Below are 20,109 nucleotides of genomic sequence, written 5' to 3'. Positions count from 1 at the left end.
GACAACTCATTCTATGTGGATCAAATATAAAAATGAATATTATTCAGACCTGGTCATTAAGGAACTTCGAATCTATTAGGTGGAGTAAGACAGGGTGGTTGACAATGAAGCATTTAATAATCATAATGTCTGGCAACACCAGGTGAGTTCCACTTGAGAGTTTAAAGGGTAGAGGAATCATGTTGTATCTGATCTAAAGGGTGAAAGCAATTCAAAAATTTAGAAAAGGTTTAAGAAAAAAACACATTTGCAATGGCCCTCAAAGAGGAGATACACAATACACTAATATTTCAAAATTCAAAACTGTGGAAGAAAAAGTTGTAAAGAAAGAATACAATGGCAGGAGAAACTGCCATAGACAATTTGGGAGACCAGCAAGTTGTCCAATTTGGCTGGATGGTGGAGCGTGCAAAAGAAGGAGAGAAAATAAGTCTAAAGAGTTAATGAAGGATCAAACTGCTAAGGGTTTCAAATATTAGGTACTGGGACTCTGTTCCTGATGGAGTTTGGATGTGTTGTCCCCTCCAAAACTCATGTGCAAATTTGATCCCCAATGTGGCGGTGTTGGAAACTGATTGAGTCATGGAGGTGGATCCCTCATGAATGGATTAATGCTTTCCCTGGGGGAGGGGGGATTAATGAGTGAGTTCTCAGTCTATCAGTTCCCATGAGAGCTCATTGCTTAAAAAGACCCTGGCACCTTCTCTCTCTCTCTCTTGCTTCCTCTCTCTTGCTTCCTCTCGTCATGTGATCTGCTTGTACCTGCCAGCTGCCTGCCACTTTCTGCCATGAGTAGAAGCAGCCTGAGGCCCATGCCAGATGTAACTGTCCCAGAATCATAAGCCAAATAAACTTCTTTCCTTTATAAATTACTCAGTCTCAGGTATTTCTGTTATAGCAACACAAAACGGACTAAAACAGTTCCTAATCCAGTAGTTTCCTTAAAAGAACGACATTGGGGTTTTGAGTAGGGTTGTGCCACTGAAAGGTGAGCTCTAGAATGAATAATCTGGCAAAGTAGTTTAGGAGGAATTACAGAAGGAGTCCTAAGGCTCAGAGACCAGCTGAGCCACTGCTGCAGTCTTCTAGGTGTGAGTTCGTAAGGGCCGGAAGCGGAGCTATAGCCACAGACATGGTGGTGAGGTGGAAACGATGGGGAGTGTATGGACAAGAGACACTGCGGATAACAGCTCCAAGATTTAGCACTGGGAAGGGCAGGGGGAGTGGGGGAGAAAGGAAGTGATCACTGTGATGTGGTGTTCTATTCATACAATATTAGTAAAAATTAGGATACTGAGACAGGTGAACTAGGAAACAATCAACACAAAGGTGACAGATAAACCCATAGATGTAGACGAAATCTCTAATGAAAGAAAAGAGGCTGAGGGTAGAATCCCAGATAGGAAGAGAATTACAGGGAGGCAAAAGAGGAATTTCCTGAGTGTTGAGAGCAATACATGCCTGGTATTGTGTCCAGGAAGCCGATAGTGGATTGAGAGGAGGTCGTTCAGTTTGGTGATTAGGAAGTTAGTGATGGTGACTGAGAGTACAGTTCATATTTATAACCAGATTGCAAAGACTGAAGTGAGTGAGGAGTAGATGGTAAGATACCAAAGTTTAGACTATCCTTCTAATAACAAGAAAAAGAGAAAAAGAGTGTGGTAGCCTCAGGTCCAAAGCAACTTCTATTTCCTCCACATTTGGGAGTTTTGATCTATGATTTCCCAAGTGAAATAGTTCAATGTGCCATTTCGCTTCATCTACTCACATATTGACTGACAAAGTACACTCTAAAGGGCTTGTGAAATAGATGGGGTCATTAGCCTTGCCTCGAACAAGAAATTATAGTATTTTTGCTGTAATAAGTTAGCATATAAATACTTAGCATGTGAAAGAGCCTTCAGATAGTGGCTTCCACTGTTCACTATCTTATATCTGGGGTTATTTTCTCAGCAGAAAATATCATTTGGCTGTGAATCTATCATCATTAGGAAAGGAATAATAGTTTGTAACAAAATGCATATTCTCCTTCTGGAAAAATGGTAATCGCTCCATCTTAACTTTCCATGTCCTGGCTCTAATTTCCTCCTACACCCTTCTGTTCCTTTACAACACCCTCTGCTTTCTACTGGTCAGTCACTAGCAACTTTCCATGTTATGAAAATACAAGGCAGTTTGTGTGAAAAGGTATTTCCTGTCACCAGCCAACACTTTAAAAATCCTGCAGTTGCTGAAACAGCTCAGCTGGTAAACTTCACAGCGTGCTTCATTTCTGAGCAGCACACATCTGAATATTGTATAGAGAGTACCTGTATTCTTTTCATGCCCAAAGGAAACCTGAGCACAATTGTACACAAGTATTCAATTCCTAGCTCTGAAAAAATTACCCACTCATCAGTCCCAAGTAGGACTACTTCTACTTCCTAAAGCCAACGGGACTCTGTGGTCGTATTTATCAGACCAGAAATCTTTCCCTCTGGGTTACAACTTTTTCTGTAAAGGGCTAGACAGTAAATACTTTAGGCTTACAGGCTTCATGGTCTCTGTCGCAACTATTCAATTGTACTGTTGTAATGCAAAAGCAGTCATTGATAATGATTAATTATGTGACTTTTTTCTAATAAAAAGTTATTTACAAAAACAGGCAGCAAGCCAGATTTGCCTCCCTGGCTGTAGTTTGCCAAACTTTGCTCCACAAAGGACTCATGAGTGGGATATGTCATTAAACCATCCATGAGAACACATGATGGAGAACCCAGATACATCATTGAAAAGATGCCGGATTTTCAGTTGATGACAAGTCACTTCTAGTACTTGGATGATAGACATTTGCACTCTGTCTCAAGAATTCCCCCATCCCACCTTCAGCTCCCTCCACCCGTGTTTTTCCCATGCCGTGGAACACAGCCTTCTTCTCTATCTTCCTCCTAGCCCACATTACTTAAAGACACTATTTAAGTTCATTCTCTTGGCTCCTGACTTTGCACCTTTCTAGGTTATGACTTCTAAAATTTGCCTTTAGCTCCAAACACTGTATGCTCAGGAAAAATGTATTTAATTTTAGGGCCTCAGAGATCACCTAGATAAAAACAGTATACAGACTTAAATGATATATTTTCGTGCCTGGTCACCAGATATTTCTTCTCCTATTTATTTTCTCAGGTTCTCAAGGTTGAAGCTGCTATAACTAGCTCCAAAGTGTCTTCAACAAAGGTCTGCAGCACACCATTCAGCTTTCCTCTTTAGCCTTAAATTTCAGTTTTAAGAGACTCAATACAGTATAGGAGAAAGAAAAAAGATGAAGTCAGATAGTCTATATTCTGGTTCTGACTTAGTCTGGCCTTGGGAAAGTTACTATCATGCATGCTAAAGTATGTAACCTTTGAGTGATGTTTTTTCCAGCTGTATTTCAAAGAATCTCTAGGCCTGCTGAATTAATCATTTCCTACCACATGGTGAAAATTTAAGTTGTTTGAAGAATATTTGTTTTAGCTGTTTTAAATATTGAAGATATAATGAATATTTTTACAAGAAGTTTTCGACAGCTTTAAAAAAAGTTCGAAAAACACTTATTTTACAAATGGGGAAACAGAGCTCCTATGAAGTAATTTACTGAAGATCACACAGCTGGTTAGCACAGAATCCAGACTAGAATATGTATACACATTCTCAGTCCCTATAGTTTTTCTCTTTTCTGTTGTGCTGTTTTGCTCTACTTCACCTTAGTATGATATCCATTTTAGTCCATCTCAAGCTATATTGTGATACTTTCAGGGAAACATAATCATCATTAGATACAAAGAGCCCATTTGACCATCGCTATGTTAAATATTTCCAAATTAAATTTTCTACTTGGTTTTGCTGGTGTATAGAAACATTTTTTTTTTCTGTAATAAACTTATATCCAGCAATCTTACTAAATTCGTTTATTAATTCTAATGCTTATCTATAGATTCTTCTGAGTTTCCTACATATAAAATCATGTCTACAAATAATATTTTCTAAATCTTTCTCAGTAAATATTCTATAATAAAAATATAAAAATCTATACATATTTTAATTAAATGGACACTTTCCTATGGCAGAAGGCAATTTAAGTTATTTTTCTAAAGGGTTTTTAAAAATGGAATCAGAGAATTTTTTTCCTCTGCAGTAGCAATAACTGTTGCCATAACCCTTGAATGAGAAAATCACTGAAAATTCAGGATCCTGGGTAATGTCTCATGCTCAGAGTTTCAGGGATACTGCTGACTGGAGTAATCTTTTGCAGAGTCCGAGTTTCCACAGAGTATTTATTTTGACAACACTCTTGGTGTTGCTAGGTCTCCGGGGAATGACAGCATTTGCTGTGTTAGCTAGCAATAGAGAAAGAAGGCTTGTTTGGACTATCATAGAAACCCTTTTCATTGTGCATACCTGTTGTTTCCTCGGTCATTTGCAGATTAGGACTATGGACACCACAAACTGTTTAAGGTGAGTGACATAATGATTTCATTTTTAATTTTAATATTTCAAAATTGTAGATCACATTTCCAAAGAACTTACCCTCTCCTGCATGAAAATACATAACTCAGACCATAGCTGTTTCTTTGTTTACCTTAAAATAAGAAAAAACTATTTTGCTTAAATCTCAAAAGAACCGACAGTTCATGTCCTTTCAAAAAACGTCTTTCCAGAGGACATTTGAGATCAAGTTTCTCTATGAGTAAAATAACAGTTAAAAGTAAAACAAACATACTCTTTAGCCAAGGTCAGTCATGTGTCTGGACTTCCCATCCTAACTCAGCAATGGTAAATATCATTTCTTCAGCCTCTGGGGCATGTACAGCAGAAAAAAATAAGAGACATTTGAGAAGCTCATAAGGAGATGGAAAGAAAGAACTTACAGTTTGGGATAAAATAGAGGACACTCTGAAATCCGTCAGGTAAGATATGCTGAACTGTCTTGCAAACAAATTCTTCGTGTGAGTAAAGCACGTCGGAAGGTGACAGGTTAGAACAAGACGGACTTCATTTTTAAGAAGAAATCTCTAAATGCTCACAAAGTCATCATCAATGGCTCAATTGAACCATTTCAATTGACTTTTAGAGAGTTCAAGAGGGACTGGCAATTACGAGAGTACTGCAGAATTGCTGCTCTTCTACCTTGCTGCTGAAGTGGAAGATTTTCTCCAAATACCTTCCTGTATTCACTGAACATTCTTTTGTTGCACATTTGTATGAAAATTGTATGGTAATGGGTAAAATGCCACTCGTAATTTTAGATACCTCCAAAATGCCTGGAGATGTTGGAATTTAGTAAGTAAGAAACCATATGATATTATATGCTGGGATGGTTAAAAAGAGAGAGAGAGAGAGAGAAAGAGAGAGAGAAATAATTATCTTTATTTGAATGAAAATTATCCTTTTAACATACAATTTTTCTCATAACAAACGTATAAAAGGAAAAGCTACCAATTAGCTCTTTTATTAACACCTCATCACGTAAGTTTTGATGTTAACACCTTAATTTATATCATTTTCCAAATTGCCTCAAAACAGTTATAGCCAAAGAAGAATATTTTATAAGGATTCTGTTCTTGTAGTTTTTGAAGATAATTGTGATAAAATCTACCTATACTTTTCAAGCTTTTGGAAATTAAAAGTTTCTGCTGAGAACTGTGAACTGGTAATCTCTTGAGGTTTGACTTCTTCTACATGTTAATTCAACAAGATGCTTTAGGAGTTTGTTTTCTCTATAATTGAGAAAAATAGTCTGAAAGATATGTCTCTTCCAATATGTAATAAGAAAAAAAAAAAACAAATAAACAGCAAAAACAAAACCAAAAAAATCTATTTAGTTTTTCTTGCTGAAAATGTCCCTGTATAAGAAGATTCCAATTTTGGCAGTGAGCGTTCAGGGTTGGGGGAGATGGTCTCTCATCTGTCTAGTGGCTGACAATTCCCAAAGGCCCTGAAGACAGTGAAAAATCACGCAATCTGGAACTCAGGTCAGATAATTAGGACTCACAGCATTCTGTCTGATCACAACCTAAATTCTATCTGGTCACTCTTGTCCCAATGTCCTCTGATTCTGTATTGCTGAGGAAAACCAGGAATAATGAGTTGCTTACCAGGAAACTAGAATCATCAGGTAAGTGGATTGATCTTTAAAGGAGCCTCTCATTTTTATGATTGAAATAGCCTAGGGCTATAGCAGTTTATCTATGACTTGAATGAAAAAGTTTGGATATAAAGTATGGGTAGTGTCTTCAATTTCTGTTTACCCTCCTCAGACAGTGATAATGGCTTCTGTTTCTTTGTATCTCACTCAACATCTAGAAGCAGACAATGGATATTCAGTGTGTGTCAATTCCATCTTAAACTGAAGAACATACTCAGCCATATGTCAATGGATTTGGGTATATTCTACCATTTTTCTCTGAGCTTGTGGAATTCAAAAAGCTTAATAATTTATTAACAAGAAATGCTCTAATTTCTGAGCATAGTGAAGAAACAATTATTATATCTGATCTCGAGTGTGTGGCTTGAACCAAATTTTACAAAATAATGAACCCCATTTTATTTTTACTAACGTACCCTTTAACACAATAAGAAATGTAAACAAACCACATAAAAATGTAGTAAGAAACTCACCCTCTGAGACACTTGAGAGAACCATATTTCAGTAGGACAATTTGGCAATATCTATCAAAAATGTAAATCTATATATCATTTGACTGAGCCATTCTACTGCTAGGAATACACCTATTTGGCCCCAAGGATACACTTCAAAATATGCTAGGATATAATTACATAGATACTGTGGTGTGTGTACTAAATATTCACAATTAGATGTAAGACTATGCAGCCATTTCAAAGAATGAAGCAGATATGCATCTATTGATACTGAAAAATTTTCAAAGTATATAATGAACTGAAAAAAAGCTAAGTACAGAGTAGCATCCACTGTGTGTTCTCTTCTTGTGTATATATTGAAACAATATGCATACATGTTTATTGTAAGCTGATACATGGAAGATTTTCCTTCCACTGGATACTTATAAAAATGAGAAAACAGTGATTAAATGTGGGGAGAGCTTCTGGTGATAGGTAGATGAGAACCCAGGTCTCATATATTTTTTCTATTCTGTTTAAAATTTTCAAATACAGGCATGAATTATTTGTATTTTTTTAAAGGTCAGCAGAAGGTTTCCAATTTGGATATATTATAAACCATCTTAATTTTCCTCATACATTTCTATATTCTTTATAATGCAATAAATGTTATCAAATAAATAAGAGGTGAACTAAATAAATACATTATAAGTGTTTTAAGAATACATCTGAATCTTGAAAGATCTAGTTGTTTATTTCAGTCAACTACTACAACAAATTTGGATGAACCAGTTATGCTCTAGTCACTCTTGCTAAGACAGTAAATGATGGTTGGGCAGGTGAGTTCAATTCTGAAGTCTGTGAAATCTCATAATCTGACAGAAATTTTAAGAATAGTATGATGCAGAAGTGGCTGTAAGTATGGACCTAAATTACATTATTCAAATTTCATTATGACCCATTTCTAAAATGTGTCCTAGACTCAATCAATTCAACAAATATTTATTCAATACAAACTGCACTTGCTCTCATGCTTTTAAATGCTGAAATGAACAAAACACGAACAAATCAACCACCATGGTGTTACATTCTAATGAAGGAGAAAGGGAAGAGGAGATACTTATTTAACTTAAATAATAATTTATGTATTAGGAAGGGATGAATAAAAAAATAAAACAGTGAAGGGAGATAGGAAAAACTAGTGGGAAATTATAATTTCAAATATGGTGGTAAGAAATCTAATGTTATTTCTAAGATGCAAAGTAGCTAAAGCCATATTTCTAAATATTTTGAACATAAATAGCCTTACTTAATATCAAAATACTTTTAGTCTTCACTTGATGTAATTTGGGATGCCCCTAAGTCTGAAAAAATTCATGACCAACAGCTATTATTATATTTACAACATTCTTAAAATTTATTACTAATTTGAAAAACTAATATTTATTGAGTGATAATTCTATGCCAAAGATTGTTCTAAGCATTTTATGTAAACTTTCTTATTGAATCCTAACAAAAGCCTTTTGAGGAAGGTATAAGTATTACTCTTATTTTATAGATAATGAAACTGAGTCACAGATAAGTGAATGGCATTTTACTGTTGAAAGTGAAAGTTACTGTATTAATTACAGCAGCATTATACACACACACACACACACACACACACACACACACACACACACACACACGAGGATTCATCAAAAAGTTCATGGAAAGATTCCTATTATCTTTTAAATCTATTTTTCCAAGAACTTTTTGGAGTACCTGCATATGTATATGCATATGTACTAATCGTGTTGCATGTTTTGTTAGAGTAAAGGTCAAATTGATGATGTTGAGGGGCAGAGATGGTTTTTCAAACAACTCATGGATCCTCAAGGCTCTGTAGCAGATGGGTAGGAACCCTTGTTCAAAGCTTTTGCTGACATTAGCTGGATAAACCCTTTTGTGGCCTGGGTGCTAAAGCTCCAGGCATCTTGATGCCCCGGCAACACATAATTAGTGTTGTTTGAAACTCAGAGTAGGGATGCACCCCATTCAAGAACCGAGAGTAGGAAGCTCCTACTTGTCACACAGCCTCCATGCTACTGCACCTCCTTAAGCCTCATTTTAATCTGCACAAAGTAAAAGAGTTTGACCTGGAAGTTTCAAAGACCCATCTCAGCTCTAACCTCTATGACTCTATACGTAGAGGCAGTTGCACAGTGAAGTCTCTTTAGCAGATTTCCAGGATGCTAGGAAATAAAATAGACCTTCCAGAGGAATGGACCAACCCCCTTCCCCAGTCCTAGAAAAGTATGAAAAATTGAAATGTACTGAGGGTACTGCCCACATAATATGAGCAGGTGTTTTGAGAAGTATGAGATTATATGTCTTAAATACATTCTGGAACGAAATGCGTTACACATATTCATATATACTACATACTTTGTCTTATAGCCTATCGTTAATAGTTAAGAGAAACTTACTAAACTTTAAAGATAAGATTTGCACTCATAAGCATGTGAATTTATAGGTGTTGACTTACCTTAAGGAAGGCAGAGTAATGCAGATGTTTTCTGAAATCACATTTTAGTGTATGACTCCGAATGACCCCAACAAGCATCTGATATGATGATATCATTCCATCTCAGGGCCTGGAGGCTTGCAAGGCATGGCTGGACACTCTGTCTTTTATATCATCCTGCTGAGTGCTCTGATTGACAAGGGCCACTCCTGCTTCTGTGATCACTACCCATGGACTCAGTGGTCCAGCTGCTCAAAAACCTGCAATTCTGGAACCCAGAGCAGACAGAGGTGGGTATGAGTGATGTAGCTTTCCTTTGTGACCTGAGAGACCTCGAGGATGCAGTCAGCAATGTCAGAAGAGCTGTACTAAGCAACGGAAAAAAATATGGATCTCAAAGTAAGAACTCACAAATTTGAATGAAATTTGATGTCTTTTTCCACATAAGGTTGAAATGAAGTCTATTTTTGTTCTCTCTCTAAAAACAAAGGCTTCCAATGAAATTTAATTAATAATCTGTGCAATATTTTCAGTCAACTATTTAACTTAGAATCACTACTCAAGCTTTTTCTCAGTCAGCATATAACTGCTTTCTTACAGTTAGTGAGTTAATTATAGAGAATTTTCTACTCATTAAACCAAGTCTAACAGGACCTCAATTGAGCAGCACTGCTAGCTACTAGCTTGATTGCTGGCATGCACAAGATAGCAAGAAAACTGTGTTCACTTGATAACATTTAATAATTCAACCTTTTCATCAATTCAGGCTACTCATCCCACAGTTTCTTTAAGTGTGATAGACGTTTCTGTATCATGAAATTGCTCACATGCTTGGGAGAGAAAGGCATATATTCAATGTGTTTTAGCTATTATAGCACTTTTTAGAGACTTATTTTAGAAATTATTTTTACATATGTACTGTGAATCTCATTACAATCACCAGTTGATTTCCCCACTAATCCATCCACTTAGTGGGGAAACACTAAGTATGTGAAAACAGATTTGTTTACAATACTCCTCTAAAGAGTCCTTCAGTAGCACTCTACTGCCTACCACATAAGTACAGCAATACATGCCACCCCTCTCAGTCTTGAACTTCTCCTCAGCTGCTCACACAAGCTCCTCCCCAGACAGCTCATGCTCTCTTCCATCTCTCACCTTTCCACATGTCACTCCCTCCAAACGTCCTTCCCTTTGTTACCTGGAGAACTCACAGGAATTTTTCAAGATGTCTCTCTCATGTCATTTTCTCTTTGCATCTTTGACCCCACAGCACCCTGATCCTATCTCAATCATTGTACTTATCACATTATGTTGCCATCTTTTAGGTAATTTGCCAGAACTTTCTTTCCTTTCTTACTTCTTTTCTTTCCCTTCCAGTCCCTTCCAAGTGATCTATCAGGGCCGACTTCATGGATGTGACAGGCACAGTTGCACAGGCCTCCACTCTTGGCTTAATGATCTGCCATCACAGTCTTGAAATTTTTAGTTTTTCTTGTTTTTTTTTTTTTTTCTTTTGTCGTTTTTTCGTGACCGGCACTCAGCCAGTGAGTGCACCGGTCAGTCCTATATAGGATCCGAACCCGCGGCGGGAGCGTCTCTGCGCTCCCAGCGCCGCACTCTACCAAGTGCGCCACGGGCTCGGCCCGAAATTTTTAGTTTTTGAACAAGAGGTCCCTCATTTTCATTTTGCACTGGGCCCCACAAATTATGTAGCCAGTCCTGAGTTCCATTAAGTAGTAAGAACTGCATAGATGCCAACCTACCTGCCTGATTCCCCATGAAAACTTTCTCTCCTTTTATTCACTGTAGTTAATGCTCAATGATATTTTTCTTACAGGCTGGAGCCACAGTAGAATACACTCATTCTAAGCAGTTTTTTCTTCACTATTCCAGACAAATAGTAGCAGATCAGTACTATTGGGATAACTCTTGTGATCTTTGCACCAAGCAAGAGACCAGAGAATGTAACTGGCAAACATGTCCTATCAACTGCCTCCTGGGAGATTACGGACCATGGTCAGACTGTGACCCTTGTGTTGAAAAACGGGTAGGTGACACATGAGCATATCCAGGAAATCTGAATCACAATAAAGTGCTTTGATTCCCTAACATGTTCGAAAACACAGAAATGCTGAATTTCTTCAATTTCTGAAAATAAACTGTCCCAGTTTCCACTGTGGGGAAATTCCATTGGGGGGGGGCGTATTCATTTTATGTATTTTACTGTCATATGAACATCAAAAGAAAATTCTGCCCCCAGTATTAGTATCACACTTAGCCAGTTCTGAATTCCACTGCATGTGCCTTCTGAGAATTCTGAAAGCAAAAACAAATACTAAAAAATGGGGATTTCAGTCCAAGGTTTAAAACCAGACAGAAATGAGGGAAATGAATCAGCAGTCTGACTCCTTGCCCTTCCTCCAAATTCCCTCTCCACGTGGGAAAGTCCCTCAATTTGTTTATTGTTCCCAGCTGCAATATTTACCCACCTCGTGCTCATTCCTATAAGGGCATTGGTCCATGCAAACCCCAGTCAGGGCCGTGCTGAGCATTTACATATTAGGGAAGAAAAATAAATTCCTTTGTGTAGCACCCACTCCCTGAGCGGAACTGTCCTAGGCCCCCATCATGTATCACCTTATCCAAATTTCAAATCATATTGTGTTTTTCTACCCATTTTACAGATGACAAAGTTGCAGCTCATTAGGAGGTTAAATGGTTTGCCAAAGAATTTTGAACTTGAATTTTTCTGACTTCAAACTCAGTACTCTTTAGTCCCAGCATATTTCTTTCCTTCTCTGACTCTCTGTTTTACTATTCACCATGTAAAATCTTTTAAAGTGTGAGGAATATGTCAACCTTGGTTTCCACGGTGATGCCTTTATGCAAAAATACCTTAAAATCCTTTCACATTTGTCACTTCGTACTATCTTTGAGTTATAGAAGGGCTATTGTTATTGCCTAGGAGAACTTAACTGCACCTGGAGACTCTCAATAAACATCTGTACATTTGATTTTGATTTAATTTAGCACCATATGATTTCAGAGTTAGAAAAGTCTTAGAAATGTTCTTGCCCCACTTCCTCATCTTACTAGTTGGAAAACTGAGGCCCAGAAAGATGGCAGCTTCCCTACAGATTCACTGTGTGATTGGAAGAATTGTCAGTGAAACTCAGGAAACATCACCACTGTGATTGAGAAATCCAGTTTTCTTAGATGCATTTTGACCTTGACCATGCCTTGGACGTACTCACCTTTCTCTTCTTTCCTTTCAGTTTAAGGTTAGATCTGTCTTGCGCCCCAGTCAGTTTGGTGGGCAACCATGCACTGAACCCCTGGTGACCTTTCAACCATGCATTCCATCTAAGCTGTGCAAAATTGAAGAGGCTGACTGCAAGAATAAATTCCGCTGTGACAGTGGTAATGTACTTTTGTAAAATGTTCAATCTCCACTAAAAACAACTTGACTAAATCAAAGTGATTCCAATCTGCTACCAGGAAGAGCCATGATAGAGAAGTCCTACCACATTTTAAGCTTGGAGGGGTGGGGTGTTCTGCTGCCAAAGTCCAAGCTGCTCGTGTGTGAGCTTAGAGTTTTCAAGTTATAATGATCTTGACCACTTACCTGATTCATTTGCTCATCGGGAAGGGCTGCCAAAGTCTATACTGTTATAAAGCGGGAGGAAGAGAGAAGAGGAGGAGGAGAAAGAGTAGGCAGATATTTTTAAAAGTTGCCTATTAAGAAGTACAAATACATAGTCAGGATAATTGAAAAAAGGGACAGATTGAAAAGATCTTTAATATAGTTTATTAAGACAAAATATGAAGGTATTGTGTTAGCAGATGACTAGAGATAATGTAGCAAATTTTCTTGACTGGCTCCAAAGGAAATTCCAAAAGACAAAATCGAAAATGATCTAAATTATGGCAACATTACCTTCAGGTCCAATACTCATTCACATGCATAAAATCTGGTATTTAAGTTTCATTAGATTTTAATCAAATCTTGAATATATTACTTAGTCATATGCATTCTCTTGTTAATTAACAGCTCTTCAGCACTCAACATTTTGAACAGTTAAGATCAGATTTCTGTAAACTTCATTAACAGTCCAAAAAGCATATGTTTTAGGTTTTTAGGCCTTACAGGCTACCTTGCAACCACTCTGCTCTGGTGTTGCAGCACCAATGCTGCCCTCAACAGTACATAAACAAATGAGCATGGCTGTGTTCCAATAAAACTTTATTTACAAAAATAGGCAGCAGGTTAGTTTTAGCTCATGGACCATAGCTCACTGACCTCTTATATAAACAGTCAACTTGAAGTTACAACAAAATTAAATTTCAGATAAATAAAATCCATATCATTCCTGTGTACTCTGGGTTATACTAAAAAGGAGAATATTTATAATTGAGAGCAAATTTCAAATTCCCTAAGAAATTGGCCAACAGCGTTGGAACTCCAGTTTTACCTCTTTTACTCCTTGCTTCCTGCTGTCCTTTACTGAATGTCAGACAAGAATGCTGGTCTCTTGGTTTTCCCTCTATGGTACCCCCAAACCTGAGATATGAAGGTCGGATGTGAATAAGGTCTTGTCACAAATTGGAAAACAGGGAATATAAGGAAAATCTTGATGACAATGGTTGAGGCGAATTACACTCAACCTGAGCATTATATCCAGAATATTAAAATCAAGATTTAGGACTATGCACAACTATTGGAAGCTTGAAAGACGGTTTTTACAACAAAACTAGTAAAAAATATTTTATTCAGGAGATGATAAACCTATGAAATTAATTACAAAAGAACTTGGTTTAGGCTAAAAATATTCACAAGTTTGAGAAGCCTTTAGATGCGTTCATGGTACACCAATTCATAATGAGCAATTTCAGAAAAGTTAGCAGTGCCAGCACAGCTGATCTCAAGTTCATCGGCAGCATGTCTATAGCCACCAATAAAAAAACTGAATTATTAAAATGCATCTATAATGGTTGGTAAACAGCTGCTACCTTGAGCTCCCTGAGTGGTCCCTGCTGTGCTGCCCAGACCCCTTCACACAAAATCCCTAGATCTTTTCATGATCCAGCTACTGACTGGTAAATTCCTGGCACAGATGTGGTTGGCATCCATTCTGACTGGATGATGCCATGGCCTTATGGTTGTTAAATATTCTGCTGAAGATGATACACTACTGTGCTCTCCTGAAAACATCCACTTAAGCCACTCTCGATGGAAATACTGAAGGCTGGATGGACCATTTTTTGTCTGACTCAGGATGATGTTTGTCCTCACTTAATAAAGAACTTTACTAAACAGATTCACCTTCTTCACTTTCCTCCCTCATGATTGTTGTTCAGAGTCTCTCAAGAGTCCCCAAGACTAAATGTATTATTTTAATGTAGACATGGATTTTTGAGAATTACCCATGAAGGTAATTCCCATGCACTATGCCAACTTCTCTCTCAAAGTCCTAATCGTAAGCACAGAAGGCTAGAAAATTTTCAGCTGGCTGTAAAAACAATATGTCATTGCACTAACATAAATCAATTCAAGTAGATAGGAAAAAATAATGTGAAAATCATAAAAGATTGCATAGCTCCAAGTGTAAGTGTATACATGCACATGCTGGCTAAAGCATGCTGACTTCTACAAATCCTGCAATACTTAAACTGCCTTTCATCTTTTCCTTCTTTGTATAGTATATTTATACATATGGCTTACAATTTCTGCTTCTTATTCCATTGAGTTTCTATAGCCTGGAACCATTCTCAGCTATGTCCCATTAGGTCTATATCATTCCTGTTACCTATTCCTAAGCATCACTCAAGAGGTATCCTCTTCCTTTCATCCCTACCGTTGCTAAAGGGCCCTCTCTTATATCCCCACAAGTACCAAATGGATAGTATTTTCACATATCCAGTACCCTGCTCACAAAGCTAGGCTAATGAGAACTGCACCCCGCACATGTGTACCTACCTCTTTCTAATAGAGTGTGAATTTTTAACATAGCCATATAAAAATTAGCTTTTGCTTAAATTTATAAGTGCCAGGTTCAAAACTTTCTAAAAATCTAATATAGGTTTATGTTTTTTACATAAAAATCTCCTCTATTTCAAACTAAATCACCCATTATATTCTGCCCTGTAAAAACAAAGAATCAAACAAACAAAAACTGTTTAAAAATAGAGGATCTTTCAGGTTATATTTTGGGATTGACAGAAATCCATTTTATCTATATTTTCAGTCTTAAAGGATGATGCTGCTCATAGCTATAATTCTTTATAGTAATGGTCCAGACACAATGAAAGATCTTGAATAATCAAGGAAGGTTTAATTATTTTCACTAACTCTACCTTCTAAGTGAAGATTATTAACCAACAGAGTTGAAACTAAGTGCTTTCTGGGAAACCCTCTATTAATGAAGAATTTTAATTCAATAGAATATTCAATTTCCCTGGGCAATTCAGTCAAAATAGTCATGCATAATTGTAGGGAGATTCTGATCACAACTTAAAATACTCAACCACATAATCTGAGTGAAACATTTCATCATTGTCAGTGAGATGTGTACACAGTGAGTGGTACAGATGTCAGCATCCCTGTCTACAGGCAAGACAGTGAGAGGCAAGAGAGGGGATATTGGTCATTGCACTGAAGGCATTTCAATTTCTGTAACATAGAGTTACACACTAATTCCAAGTATCCTTATGATATTCAACAAGTCAAAAGGGAAGGGAATTATTTGAGTACGTGGAGTTTGTACCATTTTCTAAATGCACTCCCTTGTTAATACTATAATACCTAAGCACTTAACTTATATTAAAAAAATTAGATTTAGCAAATTATATGTAGTAAAACAATTATATACAGTAATTACATACAGCAAAGTATATAGTGAATATATTTAATAAATTATGTAGTAATTATAGATTACAAAATAATTATATATGATAAAATGCATAGGACCTAAGTGTGCAATTTGTTTTTCACAAATGTATACAACCATGTAAATAACCCTCCATCAAGATATAGAAAATTTCCATAAACTCAAAAGGTTTCCTCCTTCTCCTTAATAGTTAATTCCCCCTCCCTATTCTTGAACATTATACAAAGGAATCACATGGCATGATTCTTATGTATTGGTCTTTCATTCAACGTAAAATTTTGGATATTCAGCCATGTTGTTCATTTTTAAAATAAAAACAGTGACCCTGAGTTTGCTATCCTGTAGCAAAACAAAATTCTGAACCTACTGTTAATTTTCTTCTATAGAACATGATCTCTACAGCAAACTCACTGAAATGGGAATGGGATTCTAGAATTACTACTGATTTAAAGAAAATCAGCCCAATGACAACTAAATAATCCTCCAATGACTCTTGTAATCTTAAAGAATAAAGGAAAATATCAGTTTATCACTCCATTTCCATATGTTCCTAGAAATTTATCAAAAATAATGGAAACTTACCCTTAACTTTTTCTGGAAGTTTAAAGCATTTGTGTTCCCAATTAGAAAATAATTTCTTAAATGATAATTTGTTGCAATGGTGTTTGTTTGCTTTTCTCGACTAGGCCGCTGCATTGCCAGCAGGTTAGAATGCAATGGAGAAAATGACTGTGGAGACAATTCAGATGAAAGGGATTGCGGGAGAACAAAGGCAGTATGCCCACGGAATTACAGCCCCATGCCTGGTGTGCAGCTGATGGGCACTGGGTATGTAACTTCTTGTTATCATTTTGGAGAGGAAAAGTATCTCAGAACTAATGAGTTGGAAGCCACAATGAAGCAATGAGATACATCATCGTCCGCCTTCCTCATTAACTTCTTACTGCTCCCACCAGCCCTGTCTCTGATACTTGGCTACCATGTCTAGGCAGCATGTGGACATGGTCTTCACTCTTAGGGAATAAATGAACTTACAATTTTCACATTCAGTTTGCGCCAGTCACTGTTATGGGCCCTTCATAAACACTGATTGTTTTAATTCTCCTACATCTCTCTAAAGCTCTGGAACGGATCATCAGGGCAGACTGGTGGGAGTCCATTCAAACTGCGAGGCACAGGGTAGATTCCTGGGGCTAAGCCTTGACTGGGTGAGTAGGTACTCAACAATGCCAGGAGCAAATGAAGAAAAAAAGTATCAGAAAAGTATGCCTACAGGTGCATTGAAAGTCAAAACACAGGAGAAGCAAAACCAATCTTGTGTGAGAAGCAAGCCGAGAGTCAATAACGGGAGACAGCCCAATAAGGAAAGGAGTCAAGCAAATGCAGAAAAAAGGATGATGAAAGAAATGAAGGAAGGAAGGAAGGAAGGAGGGAGGGAGGGAGGGAGGAAAGAAGAAGGAAGGAAAGAAAGAAGGAAGGAAAGAAATAAAAGCACAATGGTGTGAAAAAGTAAGAAAGAGGTGAAGTGAACATGGCTAGAGCTCCCTGTCCCATGGAACCATGTGAAGCATGGGTAGGTCAGTACAGTTTAAAGGCAGAAAGTCAGACCTGCATTACCATCTGTTTCTACTTGCTCAACTTACAAACTGAGCCTCAGAAAGTTTAAATAATCTGTCCAAGTCTACCAACTAGTAAACAGTAGAACCAGGATTCAAATCAAGACTTCAAAACCCAGACTATTTGCATCATTTTCTGCTGACTCAGGACAACATGCACCTTAGAATGAGAACATTCTGGAAGAAACCTCAGCAGAACATGCAGTCCTATCTTTGAATAGTACTTAGAAATGTTAATATTTCTCTTTCAAGACTATCCAATCATGAGATCAATGGGAGTTTAGCGAGGGGTTCTTAAACTTATTAGACTGAACCAGTGTCTTGAAATACTTTAAGAAATAAAAGCCAGTAAAAACAGAACTAAGCTTTAGTTCGAAGCATAAGAAAGATCAATGAAGATAACCTCGTGTGCACTCCCATTCCCATGATAAAAAACTCCACTTCAATTTTTGATGAGAAGACAAATAGTTTGCTATCGTTTTCTATTGCTTTCTATTAGACTTTTTTTTTTAAGTCTTCACTTATGCTGTCAGAGTTGTATAACATAAACCATTGCTGCACCAAAGATAAACAGCTGCAATTGTAAATGCAACCTCATTTGATTTGCAATAAAAACTAAATGACATTGAACCAGACTCGAGGATACCAGTAAAATGGAAAAAACAACAACAACAACAAAAACATTAGTCCGGAAGTAAAAGAAGTTGTATTCTAGACGTAATTCTGCATTCACTTCCTACAACACAGCAAAGTTATTTACCATCTCTGGGCCTGTTTCCTCATCTATTTGTTGGATGACTATAGACTGATTTGAGGTTCTGTCCTAAGAGTTCCTAATTAGGGCCAATTTCAATGTATGTACTTCAACATCATGTTCTTATCAATGTGCAGAAATGGTTTCCTTCTCTTCCTTTCCCTGGAAGAAAACCTCAGCCAAACACTCCCACTGGTAATCACATTTTTAACGTTCTGATTGATGAAGAATGACATTGCAAACTCACCTCTTGTTCAGTGGATCTAGACTCTAGAGTTACAGATGGGGAGGACCACATGCTATGTGTACTTTGGCAGAAGGACTGTATGGTCCTCTGCCAACCAGAGCTGTTGTCCCAAGAATTCTCAGAAATGAGCAAAACCTGCTAGCTCAGGGACAGTCAGTCCTCAATTTGCCTCTTTCCAGGGACTGAGAGTTTTGAGAGTTGCTTATTGTAACCTCTTTCTAATCTGCTGGCTTTAGAACCTCTGCCTCCTCCTCCTCCTGCCCCCTAATAAATTTCTATCCACAAAGGATATTTCCTGGGTGACTGTCCATCTTTTTATATGGCATCTCTCTAAGAAAAATTTTAACAAGACATACCAGAAATTTTACATCATCAACATCAGTCACCAGGTCCTAAATGCTGTCTGTTTTTTTCTCAGGCTCAGCCAAGGTACAAATGTATATGCATACACACACACACACAAACACACATACATTTATATTTATATGTGCACACACATGCAGTTTTTAAATTTGTATATATATATATTTTTTAATTTGTATATTTTTAATTAAATTCAAGAAGTTACAAAGTATGGCACATAAACCAAATTAAATAAAAGCACACTAAAAACCTAAAGTATTAAAGGCAACTAACTATACATTTGAAACACCAACATATTCAAAGTCAATCTAAACATTTCAGAGGGAAGGGTAAAGAATAGAGCCGAAACTTGCTGCCTAGTTGGCTTAGCTCCTAAAGGATTCCTCCCGCATGCCCTGATGGAACCACCTCCATAAAATCCCACCTTCAGCCAGTTGCTACCTGTGTAGGTTCCTCACAACTTGGGAGCTATTTTTCTCAAGCCCTTTCTTGTTTACATAAGTACATAGTATAAGGCAGTATAAGGTCAAGAGTTGTTGTTTTTTTTCTCATTGATCCCCTTTAACTTAGAAAGTGCAAATGAATGAGCCTTAAACACCTGTGTTTGTTGCGTTAAGTACTTTGGAAAATTCTTTGCAGACCAGCCCCTCACACTTCCTCCCTCAAATACTCATTGATACAAATTCAAATATGGCTGAGAACAAATCTCGAATTGTGCTTACAACTATTTGAGTATGATATGCATCTTACAGAATCCACAGGCATCACTCCTTTTAAAAAAAAAAAACAGCCTTATTGAGATATAATTCACATGCCATATAATTCACCCATTTAAAGTGTGTAATTCAAACGTTTTTAGTATATTCACATATTTCTGTAACCATCACCACAATATAATTTTAGAAATTTCAAAATCCCCAAAATAAAACCTCTTTACCACCTATGTGATGGCAGGCTCTATTTCTTTCCCCACTCTACCTCACTCCTGGCCCTCGGCAACCACTAATTCACTTTGTATAAATTTGTTTATTCCAGATGTAACATGTAAATGAAACCATATGATACATAGCCTTTTGTGTCTGCCTCCGTGCACACAGGATGTTTTCAAGACTCATCATGTAAAGCATATGTCAGTA

General features: G+C 37.2%; 1 protein-coding gene across 1 annotated transcript in view; it reads left to right on the top strand.

Annotated features, from left to right (window-relative positions):
• The first annotated feature begins 9,250 nt into the window (after positions 1-9,250).
• The window catches only part of C6 (complement C6), a 57,665-nt gene continuing 46,806 nt past the window's right edge, over positions 9,251-20,109 (top strand). The window contains exons 1-4 of the mRNA XM_063087514.1: positions 9,251-9,393; positions 11,000-11,153; positions 12,382-12,526; positions 16,680-16,821. Of these exons, the coding sequence (XP_062943584.1) occupies positions 9,251-9,393; positions 11,000-11,153; positions 12,382-12,526; positions 16,680-16,821 (584 nt within the window). The remainder of the gene's footprint in view (positions 9,394-10,999; positions 11,154-12,381; positions 12,527-16,679; positions 16,822-20,109) is intronic.

This window comes from Cynocephalus volans, chromosome 2 (assembly GCF_027409185.1).
Source record: "Cynocephalus volans isolate mCynVol1 chromosome 2, mCynVol1.pri, whole genome shotgun sequence".
NCBI lineage: Eukaryota > Metazoa > Chordata > Mammalia > Dermoptera > Cynocephalidae > Cynocephalus > Cynocephalus volans.
This window is presented reverse-complemented; position numbering and strand designations above follow the sequence as displayed.